The sequence below is a fragment of the Electrona antarctica genome, assembly GCF_951216825.1.
Source record: "Electrona antarctica genome assembly, chromosome: 5".
Lineage (NCBI taxonomy): Eukaryota > Metazoa > Chordata > Actinopteri > Myctophiformes > Myctophidae > Electrona > Electrona antarctica.
In genome coordinates this window covers 58,073,848-58,089,855 of record NC_136810.1, presented here as the reverse complement: position 1 = coordinate 58,089,855, position 16,008 = coordinate 58,073,848, and the positions used below count along the sequence as shown (strand labels likewise).

Genomic DNA, 16,008 nt, shown 5'->3' with positions numbered 1-16,008 from the left:
TATTAATATTCTCTCAAAACAAAGTCTGACAATGTTTTAAATTAGGCTACTCCAAACCAGACCCACCTATAAATGTTGTCTGTTGTGACATCAATGGGATCGCAGGAAAAAGACGCTCAACACAACTTGTCTTGATCTGAAATGATGTGAAATCCGTTCGCTTTTTTATTTCTTTTTTTTAACAGCGGGCTGCGGGAGATGTCTGACGCAGTTGATTTGATTGACACCCGAACACGTGTTGCGGCATTGACATGCCAATCTTTCCTTAATAAAACTGTAGTCCATAATATCCGTTAAAGGATTTATATATATTATAATCACACAATCAAAGTCCGGATCGTTTGCAGCTGGGGTTAATTACCTCGCGCTGCGCAAGGGTCTTCACAATAAATAGCGCTGTTGTGGATTTAATTTTGGTAAACTGGATAACAACAGAAACACGTGGAAAAGCTATATGAGTCGTCTTGTCTGTTGTCTCTGTAACGGTGCCACTGTGTGTGTGTGTGTGTGTGTGTGTGTGAGCTGTGAGGGGAGGCCGCGCATGGATCGGAGGAATGACACTGGAACTGCACTAAAGACACACAGCTGCTCTATACATCTCCGTATACGGTGTTTTACCGGATTTTGCAGACCTGCTCTAACATCTCCATACACGGTGTTCCACCGGACTAAATAACACTATAAAACCGGAGGATTTTTTTTCCCGCGCGGGGGGGGGGGGGGGGGGGGGGGGGGGGGGGGGGGTGCGGTAATTATCGCCATACCGGCGGTATGGGGGCCGACAATAACCGCGGTAATAAAAATCCCATACCGCCCCAGCCCTAGTCAGGGTGGACGTGGCTAACTGACTTGTCATTGTGTGTCTGGGTGGTGTCAGGGTGGACGTGGTCTCTAAGTGGCTAACTGACGTGTCATTGTGGGTCTGGGTGGTGTCAGGGTGGACGTGTGGCTAACTGACTTGTCATTGTGTGTCTGGGTGGACGTGGCTAACTGACTTGTCATTGTGTGTCTGGGTGGACGTGGCTAACTGACTTGTCATTGTGTGTCTGGGTGGTGTCAGGGTGGACGTGGCTAACTGACTTGTCATTGTGTGTCTGGGTGGTGTCAGGGTGGACGTGGCTAACTGACTTGTCATTGTGTGTCTGGGTGGTGTCAGGGTGGACGTGGTCTCTAAGTGGCTAACTGACTTGTCATTGTGTGTCTGGGTGGTGTCAGGGTGGACGTGGTCTCTAAGTGGCTAACTGACTTGTCATTGTGGGTCTGGGTGGTGTCAGGGTGGACGTGGCTAACTGACTTGTCATTGTGTGTCTGGGTGGTGTCAGGGTGGACGTGGTCATCTGTCTGAGCACCACGGTGAGGAACGACACCCTGCAGGACGCCAAGGAGCAGCGCGTCTCCGTCAAGTGTCGCAAGCAGCTGCGGGTGGAGGAGCTGGAGATGGTGCGTACGTTGTCACGCGTCTTGTCTGTCTGTGGGCTTGTAGATCAGCTATTTTGTGATACAAGTCCAGTGGGCGCCTCAGAATACTTTGATGGTATCGGACATATCGGTATCGGCCGATCATGAGAAAAACAATCGGTATCGGCCCCAAAAAAACCTGATCGGAGCATCCCTAATCACTTTAACCCATTTTGGGCGGGAACCCCTTTTGGTGTTAGCATCATGTCATGCTTTAGCTATTGAAAAATAGCAGACCTACAAGCTCATAGCGCGCCACCGAGTGGCGCGCTACGAGCTTGTAGGTCTGCTATTTTTGAAAAATCGAAGAACCACTGACATAGAAACATAGCTTTTTTTCAGAAAACTGTCAGGATGTAGAAGACATTTTTAGAATCTGATCTCAGGTCAAAATGGGTTAAATATGTTGAACCTCTATTCACATTCATATCAAATGAATGAATGTGTTGTAATAACTGTTATTTCCCCCCCGGCCAGTCGGAGGACATCCGCCTGGAGCCGGAGCTGTACGACTCATGCAAACAGGACATCAACAGACTGTGTCAGAACGTGGCCTTTGGAAACGCACAGGTCAGCCTGCCTGGCACTGGCACTGCACCGCCACAGGGGGGCAGTGTTGTTACATTATTTCAAACTTAAAATACCCTCCATGTACGTTTTTTGAACTACGGATATGATTCAAGATTAAATAGAAAGAAATCACACCCGTGTGAACTGAGTGGTGCAACTCCCCTCTCTCCCTGCCCCCACCCCCCCCCCCCCCTCTCCTCTCTCTCTCTCTCTCTCTCTCTCTCTCTCTCTCTCTCTCTCTCTCATTAGCAGGCAACAGTGCAGCACTATCTCTCTCTCTCTGTTTCTGGCACAACAGCGCCACTTTTGCCCCTACTGGTACTCATAGTCACATACATAGTCACATACCTAGGTTAACACAGACATTGCTGTTCCTTGGAGTGGTTGCACCACTCAAAAATTATATTTGCACGCCCTGAATGATCTGGATGTGTGTGTGTGTGTGTGTGTGTGTGTGTGTGTGTGTGTGTGTGTGTGTGTGTGTGTGTGTGTGTGTGCGCGCGCTCATGCTGTGTAGGTGATCGAGTGTCTGAAGGAGAACAAGCGCCACCTCTCGCAGCGCTGTCACCACCGTGTCTTCAAGCTCCAGGAGACGGAGATGATGGACCCGGAGCTGGACTATCAGCTCATGAGGGTCTGCAAGCAGATGATCAGGGTACGCCTGCACTTATACAACCTTCTGGAAGCACTAAGTAATGTCAACCCCATTCAGGGACACCCTGTTGGTGTTTTAAAGGATGTCGGAAGACGTCCCTGGCCCCGCCGTTGGCAGGAGAAAGACTTAAAGGACCACTTTTCAACTTCTCTTCCTATAATTGGTCCTAACTAATGTTCATGATAAAACACCACCATTTTTTCCTACTCAGTCTGTGTCTCATAGGAAGGCTGTGGGCAGTTCAGAAACCCGTCCACCAGTGACATCATCGATGGTGAATCCAAGCTAATAGAAACGGCAGGCTTTCTTTTCCTGAAAAGTTGCAATGCAAAAGTTGAAGCCATCGTTCTCACGTTAATAAAAATCTAAATATATTTTAAAACAAATCTTGTTTAAAAAAAAAAAAATCTGCCTAATGATGATGTCACTGGTGGACGGGTGTCCGAACTGCCCAAAGCCCTCCTATGAGACACAGACTGAGTAGGAAAAAATGGTGGTGTTTTATCATGAACATTAGTGAGGACCAATTATATGAAGAGATGTTGAAAAGTGGTGAAGTGGACCTTTAACGCACACAAGACGCAACAACAAAACATGTTGATCTAGGATTCGTTGCAATCATCACAATTCCACTGTCTAAAAGTGGTCGAGCCACCCCTCTCATTCACACATTATTTAACCACATACCTAAACCCCCGGGTTGACCGGTGTGTCCCCCAGGGCTCAGTTATAAGGGCTCCTCATTTATTCCCTCTCGTATCTCTTCACCGAAAATAGCCGATCTACACCTACTTGGACGTATAAGCTCCTGTTGTGACAACTTGGCAGCCATTGTCTCTCTCAGATTTATATATGAACAATATTATTGTTTCTACATTCCTGTGCTGTTAAATCCTTGAAACAAGGAAGCGTAGCAGTTGGCATTCTGCACACGAGGGACAGTACGAACCCTGCACACCACAACCACACAGACTGCATTTAGTTGTTGGCGATGCTTAACCCATTCTGGGCGGGAACCCATTTTGGTGTATGTTATGCTTTAGCTATTGAAAAATAGCAGATCTACAAGCTCATAGCGCGCCACCGAGTGGCGCGCTACGAGCTTGTAGGTCTGCTATTTTTGAAAAATCGAAGAATGACTGACATAGAAACATAGCTTTTTCAGAAAACTGCCAGGATGTAGAAGACATTTATAGAATCTGATCTCAGGTCAAAATGGGTTAATTGTATTGCAATTTATGCATTTAGCAGACGCTCTTAATCCAGAGCGATTTACAGTAAGCAAGCACAACACATGGTAATAAATCAAATGCATACAAAAAGATGAAGAAAATAAAAAATAAAAAAATAGGTATATAAAATAGGTATATATATATATATACATATATACATATATATATATATATATATATACATATATATACACACACACACACACACATTATACTATCAGGATTTTGGGCGGAAAACTAAATCAATAAAACTACAATAAAGTGAATAAATGTAAAACCTAATTGAAAAATCACGTATTAGAAAGACGGCAGAACCAGGGACACGTGTCCGCCATGGTTAACCCATTCTGGGCGGGAACCCCTTTTGGTGTTTTAACAATATTATTTAAAAATGTAGCTGTTGAAAAATAGCAGATATATAAGCTCATAGCGTGCCGCGCTACGAGCTTGTAGATCTGCTATTTTTGAAAAATCTTAAAAAATCTGCCTCAAATCTTTGAATATATATATATTGTTACAGAGTCGTTTTTATCTCGAATCTTTGCTTCTGGGGGGGGTCACTGGAACATATATTCAGATGGGGGTCGGTGGCCAATTACATATAATTTGTGGGGTCCTTGACATGACATATTGAGCACCACTGATATAGAAACATAGGAATTTCAGAAACCATCATGATTTAGAACAACGTTTTTTTTTATTTCGACGTCAGGCCTGATATAAATAGAGTTTGAAGCTAGCAATGGGTTTGTATAGGAAGGGATTCCGTGTCTGATAAAAAAATTAAATATACCAAATATCTACACACTGAATCGAGCAACTTAAAAAAAAAAACCTTCGGGGTGTTCCCAAAAAGCCTGAGTTGACGTTAAGATTGACCCCCAGACATGTTTTGAACGCGGAACATCCCTCTAAGCCTGATTTATAGCTTGTCGTACGAGGGTGTCACATGCCAAACATATCCCAAAGTACCAGCTCAGATATTTTCGGCACTTGACACAGTCGTACGACTCATGAGTGTGTGTGTGTGTGTGTATCCATGAAGGTCTGTGTGTAACGTGTGTGTGTGTATGTGTGGTGTGTGTGTGTGTGTGTGTGTGTGTGTTTCAGCGCTTCTGCACGGAGGCAGACAGTAAGAATGTGCTGCAGTGTCTGAAGCAGAACAAGAACAGTGAACTGATGGACCCCAAGTGTAAACAGATGATCACCAAGAGACAGATCACACAGAACACTGGTGTGTACGCACGCACACACACACACACACAGAACACTGGTGTGTACACACGCACGCGCGCACACACACAGAACACTGGTGTGTACGCACGCACACACAGAACACAGAACACTGGTGTGTACGCACACACACACAGAACACTGGTGTGTACGCACACACACACACACACAGAACACAGAACACTGGTGTGTACGCACACACACACACACACACACACACACACCTAACGCACAACACAGGTACACATTAACACACACACACACAGAACACTGGTATGTTCGTGCACACACACACACACACCCACACACACCTAACGCACAACACAGGTACACATTAACACACACGCACACAAAATCACTGCTGCAATCTCTTCACTCCTAACTAGGGGTGCAAAATCTTATCAAGTATGTATTTTTGTATGACTTATTCATCTTTATTTATTGCAATTGCTAAATAAGTGCCATAAATAATGTGATTAATCATTTCCATAATCGACCAATTAATCGATTATGAAAATCTGTGCGTGCACGTGCGTGTGTGTGTGTGTGTGTGTGTGCGTGCGCTACAGACTACAGGTTAAACCCGGTGCTGAGGAAGTCGTGTAAAGCAGATATTCCTAAATTCTGTCAGGGCATCCTCAACAAGGCAGCAGGAGACAGCGAACTGGAGGGCCAGGTCATCTCCTGCCTGAAGCTCAAATACGCTGACCAGGTACTCACACACACACACACACACACTGGAGGGCCAGGTCATCTCCTGCCTGAAGCTCAAATACGCTGACCAGGTACTCACACACACACACACACACACACTGGAGGGCCAGGTCATCTCCTGCCTGAAGCTCAAATACGCTGACCAGGTACACACACACACACACACACACACTGGAGGGCCAGGTCATCTCCTGCCTGAAGCTCAAATATGCTGACCAGGTACTCACACACACACACACACACACACACACACACTGGAGGGCCAGGTCATCTCCTGCCTGAAGCTCAAATACGCTGACCAGGTACTCACACACACACACACACACACTGGAGGGCCAGGTCATCTCCTGCCTGAAACTCAAATACGCTGACCAGGTACACACACCCACACACACACACACACACACACTGGAGGGCCAGGTCATCTCCTGCCTGAAACTCAAATACGCTGACCAGGTACACACACCCACACACACACACACACACACACTGGAGGGCCAGGTCATCTCCTGCCTGAAACTCAAATACGCTGACCAGGTACACACACCCACACACACACACACTGGAGGGCCAGGTCATCTCCTGCCTGAAACTCAAATACGCTGACCAGGTACACACACCCACACACACACACACTGGAGGGCCAGGTCATCTCCTGCCTGAAACTCAAATACGCTGACCAGGTACTCACACACACACACACACACACACACACACTGGAGGGCCAAGTCATCTCCTGCCGAAACTCAAATACGCTGGCCAGGTACTCACACACACACACACACACACACACACACAACCCTCTAGAGCAGACGTCACAGTGGCAGGGGGCGGGGCTAGGTGAATGGAGACCCTGCCCCTCTAGAGCAGACGTGGCAGGGGGCGGGGCTAGGTGAATGGAGACCCCACCCCTCTAGAGCAGACATGCCAGGGGGCGGGGCTAGGTGAATGGAGACCCCGCCCCTCTAGAGCAGACGCCACAGTGGCAGGGGGCGGGGCTAGGTGAATGGAGACCCCGCCCCTCTAGAGCTGACATCACAGTGGCAGGGGGCGGGCCTAGGTGAATGGAGACCCCGCCCCTCTAGAGCAGACGTCACAGTGGCAGGGGGCGGGGCTAGGTGAATGGAGACCCCGCCCCTCTAGAACAGACATCACAGTGGCAGGGGGCGGGGCTAGATGAATGGAGACCCCGCCCCTCTAGAGCAGACATCACAGTGGCAGGGGGCGGGGCTAGGTGAATGGAGACCCCGCCCCTCTAGAGCAGACGCCACAGTGGCAGGGGGCGGGGCTAGGTGAATGGAGACCCCGCCCCTCTAGAGCAGACATCACAGTGGCAGGGGGCGGGTCTAGGTGAATGGAGACCACGCCCCTCTAGAGCAGACGTGGCAGGAGGCGGGGCTAGGTGAATGGAGACCCCGCCCCTCTAGAGCAGACGTGGCAGGAGGCGGGGCTAGGTGAATGGAGACCCCGCCCCTCTAGAGCAGACGTGGCAGGAGGCGGGGCTAGGTGAATGGAGACTGGAAGAGGGAATACCGTATTATACCACTGGGTCTCAAACACTGGCTCGGGGACCCATCTGTGGGTCGCCGTACACATTTTTATGGGACCCGTTTTTTGTATTTTTTTCCTACATTGCTGTGTATAGTAGGCGTTGCGTGCTGACCTGTGTCTATCTCTGTCTCTCGCTGTCTCTGCCTCTCTCTCTCTCTGTCTCTCTCTCCCCTCAGCGTCTCTCCCCAGACTGTGAGGACCAGATCAGGGTGATCCTGCAGGAGTCAGCCCTGGACTACCGGTTAGACCCCCAGCTCCAGATCCACTGCACCGAGGAGGTGAGGAGGTCCACCACCCCCAAAACCTCATTCTACATATCTTCCAAATCATGAGTTTTCTAAAAAAAAAAAAAAAAAAAAAAACCTGTGTTTCTATGTCAGTGGTTCTCAAACCTTTTCATCTCAAGGACCCCCAGAATGTTATATATTTGGCCGCCGACTCCCATCTCAAAATATTTTGTTCCAGGGGGGGTCCTTGACATGAACATGTCAAGGACCGTTTGAGAACGACTGACGCAGAAACATGAGTTTTTCAGAAATCTGTCAAGATTTAGAAGACATTTGTAGAATTGTCCTCAGGTCTAAAATAGGTTAACTAACGAAAAAACTGGAAAAGTTAAAATATGGAGATTCAAGGTTTCTGTCCGACAGAGAGGCTGCAGCATCCTCCACACTGGTGTGATGAAACTCTGTGCAACAGTACTGGACACTGACTGACCCAATAAAATCATGTTTTTAGAGTCTCGGCAGTTTCCACTGGGTCACTTGAAAGTTTTCCCCAGTTCATTTCAGGTTCCGTTTTTGCCTTTCCTAACGTTGTGCTGTTGTCCTGTCCCGTTTTCTTTATTTGCTTCCATATTATTAATAGAACATTATCTTTTGTTTCGCCAATTATTTCCAGAAAAAAAAAAAGAAGAAAAAAACCGCAGCACGACCGATACATGTGCTGCAATTAGGAGCCGGGGTCCATATGGACAACATTTGGCTCACAGCGCCAGAAATGAAATGACAAATGTAGCAATCTTGGACATGAAAGAACTCTGAAAGTGCCTTATGTTTAAGAATAATTTGCCTTTGTGTAAGAATAACTAAATGTGTGTGTGTCTGTGTGTGGCTGTGTGTGTCCGTGTGTGCGTGCGCTCAGATCTCTCGCCTGTGCCCGGAGGAAGCAGCGGCCCAGGAGCAGACTGGTCAGGTGGAGGAGTGTCTGAAAGTCAACCTGCTGAAGGTCAAGCTGGACGGCTGCAAGAAGGTCCACATGAACACCTTCTGTTCTCTCTCTGATTTACCGTCCGGGTGGATCAACCGCTAGAACTCTTATTCAATCGCGAGATTTGTTTTAGTTTTAGTTTACATCTGTTGTAGATGATATGACAGGTTAGTCCATGCAGTGTTGTTGCTGCACTCTCTTCCTGTTCTACGTGGGCTGACGTTAGACCCCTCCTACACTTGTCTTAACACCTTCTGTTCTTTCTCTGAATTCACCACATAAAAAAACATTTTCACCAGAGCTTCGTGGTGGTCTCCTTGCAGGAGGTGTTATTAACCATGCGTGTGCTGGTCTCCTTTGCAGGAGGTGCTGAACATGCTGAAGGAGAGCAAGGCGGACATCTTCGTGGATCCCGTCCTCCACACGGCCTGCGCCCTGGACATCAAACACCACTGTGCCGCCATCCCGCCGGGGCGAGGGCGCCGTACGTTGGCGCGCACACACACACACACTTCAGATTTCTGAATTCCATTCCACTTGAGATGCAGCAGGGCAGCAAGGGCGTCCCATAAAAACATGTACATAGTGCTACACGGTTTAAAAGCAAAAACGGGGCAAAAACACAAAAAGGCATTCCGCACCAAGAAGACCCCGATGTGTGTATATATATATCCTTACAAGTCTACAGTCAGTTTAGAAGCATAAACAAGTCAAATCAAGATGTGAATGTAGCCGAGTCCTGAAGCGCCACAAGGATGTAATGAATCTAAAATAGATTATTCCAGTCAGATTGAGCTTTGTGGCAGAATGACCTAACCTGACTCCGCCAGATGGGGCAGCAGAGGGTACACTGGGTTCTCCCCTCCTGCTCCCATCTGGGAACTCTCAGGCAGACTTGATGCGCGGCCACAAAACGGCCTGGCCAATCAGCAGCAGCTAGAAGCTAGAAGCTGCTGCTAGAAGCTGCTAGAAGCTGCTGCTGATTGGCCAGGCCGTTTTGTGGCCGGGCATCAAGTCTGCCTGAGAGTTCCCAGATGGGAGCAGGAGGGGGGAACCCAGTGTACTCTCTGCTGCCCCATCTGGCGGAGTCAGGTTAAGAATGACCTTCATCCAATCTCTTTAAAGATTCTTAGGACAACAAAGTAAGGACGTTGCCGGCGTCTTTTAAGTGGATATAATGATGTAGATAAGAAGGGCAACTAAAGTAATTGCCTTTTCCAAACAAATTGAAAACAATGTAATTGCCTTCTTGATTTCCTCACTCCTTTTGTTGACCACTCTGCTTAAATCGATGCCTACTTGGTATCTACGTGTCTTTCCGTTTCCTCAGAGATGTCGTGTCTGATGGAGGCGCTGCAGGACAAGCGGGTTCGTCTGCAGCCGGAATGTAAGAAGAGACTGCAGGACCGCATCGACATGTGGAGCTACGCTGCCAAGGTCAGAGGATACGGTGCACGCACACACACACACAGTTTAACCCATTTTGACCTGGGAACGATTCTATAAATGTCTTCTAAATCCTGACAGTTTTCTGAAAAAGCTATGTTTCTATGTCAGTCGTTCTTCGATTTTTCAAAAATAGCAGACCTACAAGCTCGTAGCGCGCCACTCGGTGGCGCGCTATGAGCTTGTAGATCTGCTATTTTTCAATAGCTAAATTATAACATAATGCTTACACCAAAAGGGGTTCCCGCCCAAAATGGGTTAACAATTGATTTATGTCCACACACACATAATAAAAGGCGAATTATCTGTGCCTGTGTGTGGGCACTGGGCAGAAGTGTATTATCAAGGGAGGACAATGGTGTAGAATGCTCTAAATGAACGCACATAATATGAGAGCATATAGTTGGATGTTTTACTTTTATGCGTATACTGTAATATGCTGTAGCTTCCATTTCCTTTTCCAAGTCAGGGGATGTAGACTATGGAAATTATACATAGCCTAGTTAAATTAAATAAAGGGCGACTGTGGCTCAAGAGGTAGAGCAGGTCGTCCAATGATCCATGGGTCGGCGGTTCGAATCCCGGCTCCTCCTGTGTACATGTCGAAGTGTCCTTGAGCAAGACACTGAACCCCAAATTTCTCCCGATGTGCTGGTTGGTGCCTTGCATGGCTTCCGCCGCAATCGGTGTATGAATGTGTGTGTGAATGGGTGAATGTAATGCACAATCTATGTAAAGCGCCTTGGATAAAGGCGCTATATAAATGCACCATTTACCATTTCAAATGGGAATGTCAGGTTGAAGGAATACACACACATTGTAGTAAAATGAATGTCAGGTTGAAGGAATACACACGCATTGTAGTAAAATGAATGTCAGGTTGAAGGAATACACACGCATTGTAGTAAAATGAATGTCAGGTTGAAGGAATACACACACATTGTAGTAAAATGAATGTCAGGTTGAAGGAATACACACACATTGTAGTAAAATGAATGTCAGGTTGAAGGAATACACACACACATTGTAGTAAAAATGTGTGCAGTGATGCTAAATGAATGATGTCCCTGATGTAATGGATAGTCATTGTCTTGCAAGCAATTATACCATTATTTTAATATTAATTATACCCTATTCCTATTTAGGAATTACCTGTCTGTCCAGAGCTGTGTTGCTGTACAGTAGGTACAGACAATTAGACGGGCTGTAAGGAGGGAACTTTGGGGAAATGCTAGAAGCAAATGTGTGCAGCCATCTCTGCAATATACACATCTATTCTTCCATTCCGATCATAAAGTGATGACAAATTATTTGTCAAATGTAGGTCTCCAGGTGAAATTCCCCAATAAAACAGTTGGAGTGGCTACGGCCACACCCATTACAGATGATGGCCACCCCTAGCCTGGATAATAAGCCAGACTCAAATCACACTGTCGTGTGGTATTTGAGTCTGGAGATGCTGTGTATGGATCTTGTTTCCCGGGGGGCGGGTTCAAACATTTTCTCTTTGACGCAATTGGTCAGAGCTACTGTCAGTCAAAGGTCTCAACCATTGAACGTCACTGTACCAAAGCCCGCCCATATTGCATACCGTGTCCCGATTGGCCACACCAGTTCTCTGGTGTAGGAAATGGGCGTACAATTGAGCCTCTCCAGACCGTAATCCGCCGGCAGGCAATTTTTTTTTGCCAATGGCTGATTCGGTCTGGCTTATTAGCCAGGCTAGGCCACCCCACCATTACCTCCTTGTCCTTCATCTGAACCAGAATCTGGTTCAAACGTATATGGCTGAATCTCACCAATCTGCAATCCCTCTGCCATTTTGTAAACAATTGGGCAGTCCTTTTGGTAAAGAGGGGGAGGGACTAGGACAGGTGGGTGGTCTTAAAGTAGGAGGCGGAAAGACTGGATTAGGTGGGTGGTGCTAAGGTTAAACTCACGCATACTTAATGAACTGGTGGGCGTGTCCACATAGGACAACATATTTCCAGATGGGGGTCGGCGGCCAATTACATATCATTTTTTGGGGTCCTTGAAAAGGTTTGAGCACCACTGACATAGAAACATGAGGTTGTTCAGAAAACTGTCAGGATTTAGAAGCCATTTGTAGAATCGACCTCAGGTCGAAATGGGTTTTAACCCATTTTGGGCGGGAACCCCTTTTGGTGTTTTAAACATTGTTATAATTTAGCTATTGAAAAATAGCAGATCTACAAGCTCGTAGCGCGCCACCGAGTGGCGCGCTACGAGCTTGTAGGTCTGCTATTTTTGAAAAATCGTGAAAATATTTCTTTCAGAAAACTGGATTTTTTTTTTAAATTTCGAGGTCAGGACTAAATGGGTTAAACACATTGTCAACTCAATGACCCACAATTCAGCCATGATGAGATTGTCAGCTCAGCGTGTTGACCTCTCCCCTCTCCCTGTGCTGCCTCCAGGTGGCGCCGGCGGAAGGCTTCTCGGACCTGGCCATGCAGGTGATGACCTCGCCGTCCAAGAACTACATCCTGGCCATGATCGGCATGGGGGTGGCGCTGCTGTTCCTCATGGGGCTGCTGTGCGGCCGCATCACCAAGCGCGTCACGCAGGAGCTGAAGGACCGGTAGAGAGACCACCACCACCGTCAACCACACCACACCACACCACCAGAGAGAGAGAGGGAGAGAGACCACCACCGTCAACCACACCACACCACCAGAGAGAGAGAGGGAGAGAGAGACCACCACCGTCAACCACACCACACCACCAGAGAGGGAGAGAGACCACCACCGTCAACCACACCACACCACCAGAGAGGGAGAGAGACCACCACCGTCAACCACACCACACCACCAGAGAGAGAGAGGGAGAGAGAGACCACCACCGTCAACCACACCACACCACCGGAGAGGGAGGGGGAGGGGGGAGGGGGAACCAAAACGACACCGAAAAACTCACAAAAAGCTTCCCGGAACGGAGAGAGAACCGATGACGTAAAAACTTGCAGAAGAAGAACTCTCTACTGCCTGGCACCGCCCACCCCCCCCCCCCCTCCCTCCCGTGTACAAAGCACCTCCCTCGCTCGCTTGCTTCCCGGCCCCTCCCCTCTCATCCCTTCCTCCTCCTTAGCTTTTTTTTCTGTAGTTTGATTTCCTTCCTGAACTGACTGTTGTGCTCCTACAACCGGGAGGCGAGGAGGGGGGGGGGACGGGGGTCGGTCGGTCCATGTTTAGTTTTTTTTTGGTCGGGAGGTGGTGCAGTGGTGTCCCTGGTGGGAGTACCTCTCTCTTTCCCAGAACCCCCAGCCCCCCCCCCCCCCCATCCCTTCCTAAAACATCCACAAAACCGCCGGCCCGGCGCCCCTCCCCTCCCCCCTCTCCCCGGGGCTCGGGTATTCTCCCAGCTTGCTGGCTGGTGGTGTGCGAGTGGACACGCCTCCCTGTCGTGACTATGCTGACTCCACCCCTCCAGAACCCCCGCCCCACCCACCACGCCAGGATTCTCCAGGAGGTCACATGACCTCCCTCTCCCTGAAGGTCGTCCGTCCATCGGTCGGTCGGTCGGTCTGTCCAGGAGGTCGTGTGAAGGTCGCTCACTGCTGCTTCTGCTGGTTGGGCTTCTTCTCTGTGCTTTTTCACCCCCCTCCCCCCCTCCAAAAAAAAACAAAAACAGGGAGGGGGAAAAACTGCTTTTTGGGGGGAAAGACGGCAACAGCAAAAACCCGCCCACCGAACCCCACATAACCCCCATATGCGCACACGGACACTCGTGCCCACATCGCGCACACACACACACGCACGCACGTGTTGTATTACTGTATATTGTGTGGACATTAACATTTTAGAACGTGGTCTATATACGCTCACAATGCGTGGCACTGTGAGCCGTATATTCTACCGTACTACCGTATATATATTCTACCGTACTACCGTATATATATTCTACCGTACTACCGTATATATATTCTACCGTACTACCGTATATATATTCTACCGTACTACCGTATATATATTCTACCGTACTACCGTATATATATTCTACCGTACTACCGTATATATATTCTACCGTACTACCGTATATATATTCTACCGTACTACCGTATATATATTCTACCGTACTACCGTATATATATTCTACCGTACTACCGTATATATATTCTACCGTACTACCGTATATATATATATTCTACCGTACTACCGTATATATATTCTACCGTATATATATATATTCTACCGTACTACCGTATATATATTCTGCCGTACTACCGTATATATATTCTACCGTACTACCGTATATATATTCTACCGTACTACCGTATATATATATATTCTACCGTACTACCGTATATATATTCTACCGTATATATATATATTCTACCGTACTACCGTATATATATTCTGCCGTACTACCGTATATATATTCTACCGTACTACCGTATATATATTCTACCGTACTACCGTATATATATTCCGGCTGTTTTTACAACCCACAGAATGTCAGGATTCGACATCTAGAGGTTCGGTTTACTTTGGACCTATAACCTCTAAATGTCCCAATCCTAAAACGGTCCCTCCAATGTGCGTTTCTGAAATCCTGCTATACTTGTGGTGGGCATTAACGTCCTCACTAATGCAGTAATACAAGCGCGCGTGCACACACAAACACACACACACACACACTTGTGCATTACAGAGCTGGCGGTGCGCACACACACACACACAAAGCATTATTTATTGGTTTAGGTTAGCGCTTTGGGTATCCCTTCTTCCACACTGTGTGTGTGTGTGTGTGTGTGTGTGTGTGTGTGTGTGTGTGTGTGTGTGTGTGTGTGTGTGTGTGTGTGTGTGTGTGTGTGTGTGTGTGTGTGTGTGTGTGTGTGTGTGTGTGTGTGTGTGTGTGTGTGTGTGTGTGTGTGTGTGTGTGTGTGTGTGTGTGTGTGTGTGTGTGTGTGTGTGTGTGTGTGTGTGTGTGTGTGTGTGTGTAATCGTTGTCGGGCAGAAACCTCGTGTCTCCATATTTGAACTTTTTGTGTGTGTGAGTGCGTGTTATTTTTCCCGCCGTACGTAACCACACTACACCGCAGCGTCACACGAGCATTCAAAGTAGCGGTTCCGTTTTGCGGCCGCCGTGTTTCCAGCTTGCACATACGAGGTTTCCTGACCAGACAGAGACTATTCTGAACAAAAGAAGACCAACCAAGCGTTGTCGAGGGTTTTCGGGTTGCGCATGTTTTGTTCCAGCTGCCCCGATATGCGTATTACTGTTTATTATTTTGTTTGTTTGTTTTTTTTCTTTAATAGTTGCGTTTAGTTTTCTTTGCCATGGGACTGCCAGCCGGACGGGCTGTTTTATACTGCCCTCCATCGAGCCACAAACCACATTCACAATCAGCAGTGTATCTGCCCCACGCAGAACCCCCCCCCCCCCCACACACACACACACACACACACACACACACACACTGCCATACGGTAATGTCTACGCAATGTGCCCGAAATTGAACTCGCATGGTTCTGTGAGGGAATGCTTAATTGCACAATCGCTAACCCTGTTCTTACGTGGCGAGAGACAGCTGAACCTATAGGAGCTGGATAAGCGGACCCGGGGGGGGGGGGGGGGGGGGGGGGGGGGGCGCTGCACGCTCGCGGTACGTCAGGACGGCCTCGTTGAAACACGTGGTAGTCTTAATGAGATTTCGCCCGTCCGTCCGCTCGCTCACATCGCCGACGGTGTAGAGGAGGTGTTGTTCCGTTATCAGCAGCCGCTCATGCTGTTCTAATCTATACACATAATGCGTAATATTATATGGTCCTTTTGCTGCCATTATTCTGGGGGGGGTGGAGGAGGGGGGGGGGGGGTGGAGGACCGTAGCCAAACGTATGGTGAAGAGATTTGGTGTCGGCCGAAAGGGAAAATCTGGCCCCAGAGTCGAACTAGGATTCTGGTTTACGAAAGTCTTCG

General features: G+C 47.9%; 1 protein-coding gene across 2 annotated transcripts in view; it reads left to right on the top strand.

Moving 5' to 3' along the window:
* glg1a (golgi glycoprotein 1a) overlaps window positions 1-14,140 on the top strand; it is a 105,070-nt gene extending 90,930 nt beyond the window's left edge. Inside the window, exons 18-27 of one of the 2 annotated variants that reach the window (XM_079501711.1) lie at window positions 1,323-1,440; window positions 1,936-2,028; window positions 2,546-2,683; window positions 5,026-5,149; window positions 5,718-5,860; window positions 7,590-7,691; window positions 8,557-8,664; window positions 8,986-9,106; window positions 9,953-10,059; window positions 12,507-14,140. In XM_079501711.1, the coding sequence (XP_079357837.1) occupies window positions 1,323-1,440; window positions 1,936-2,028; window positions 2,546-2,683; window positions 5,026-5,149; window positions 5,718-5,860; window positions 7,590-7,691; window positions 8,557-8,664; window positions 8,986-9,106; window positions 9,953-10,059; window positions 12,507-12,674 (1,222 nt within the window). In that variant the 3' untranslated portion in view covers window positions 12,675-14,140. The remainder of the gene's footprint in view (window positions 1-1,322; window positions 1,441-1,935; window positions 2,029-2,545; window positions 2,684-5,025; window positions 5,150-5,717; window positions 5,861-7,589; window positions 7,692-8,556; window positions 8,665-8,985; window positions 9,107-9,952; window positions 10,060-12,506) is intronic. The other variant, XM_079501712.1, reaches the window with a different exon arrangement.
* The last annotated feature ends 1,868 nt before the right edge of the window (window positions 14,141-16,008 follow it).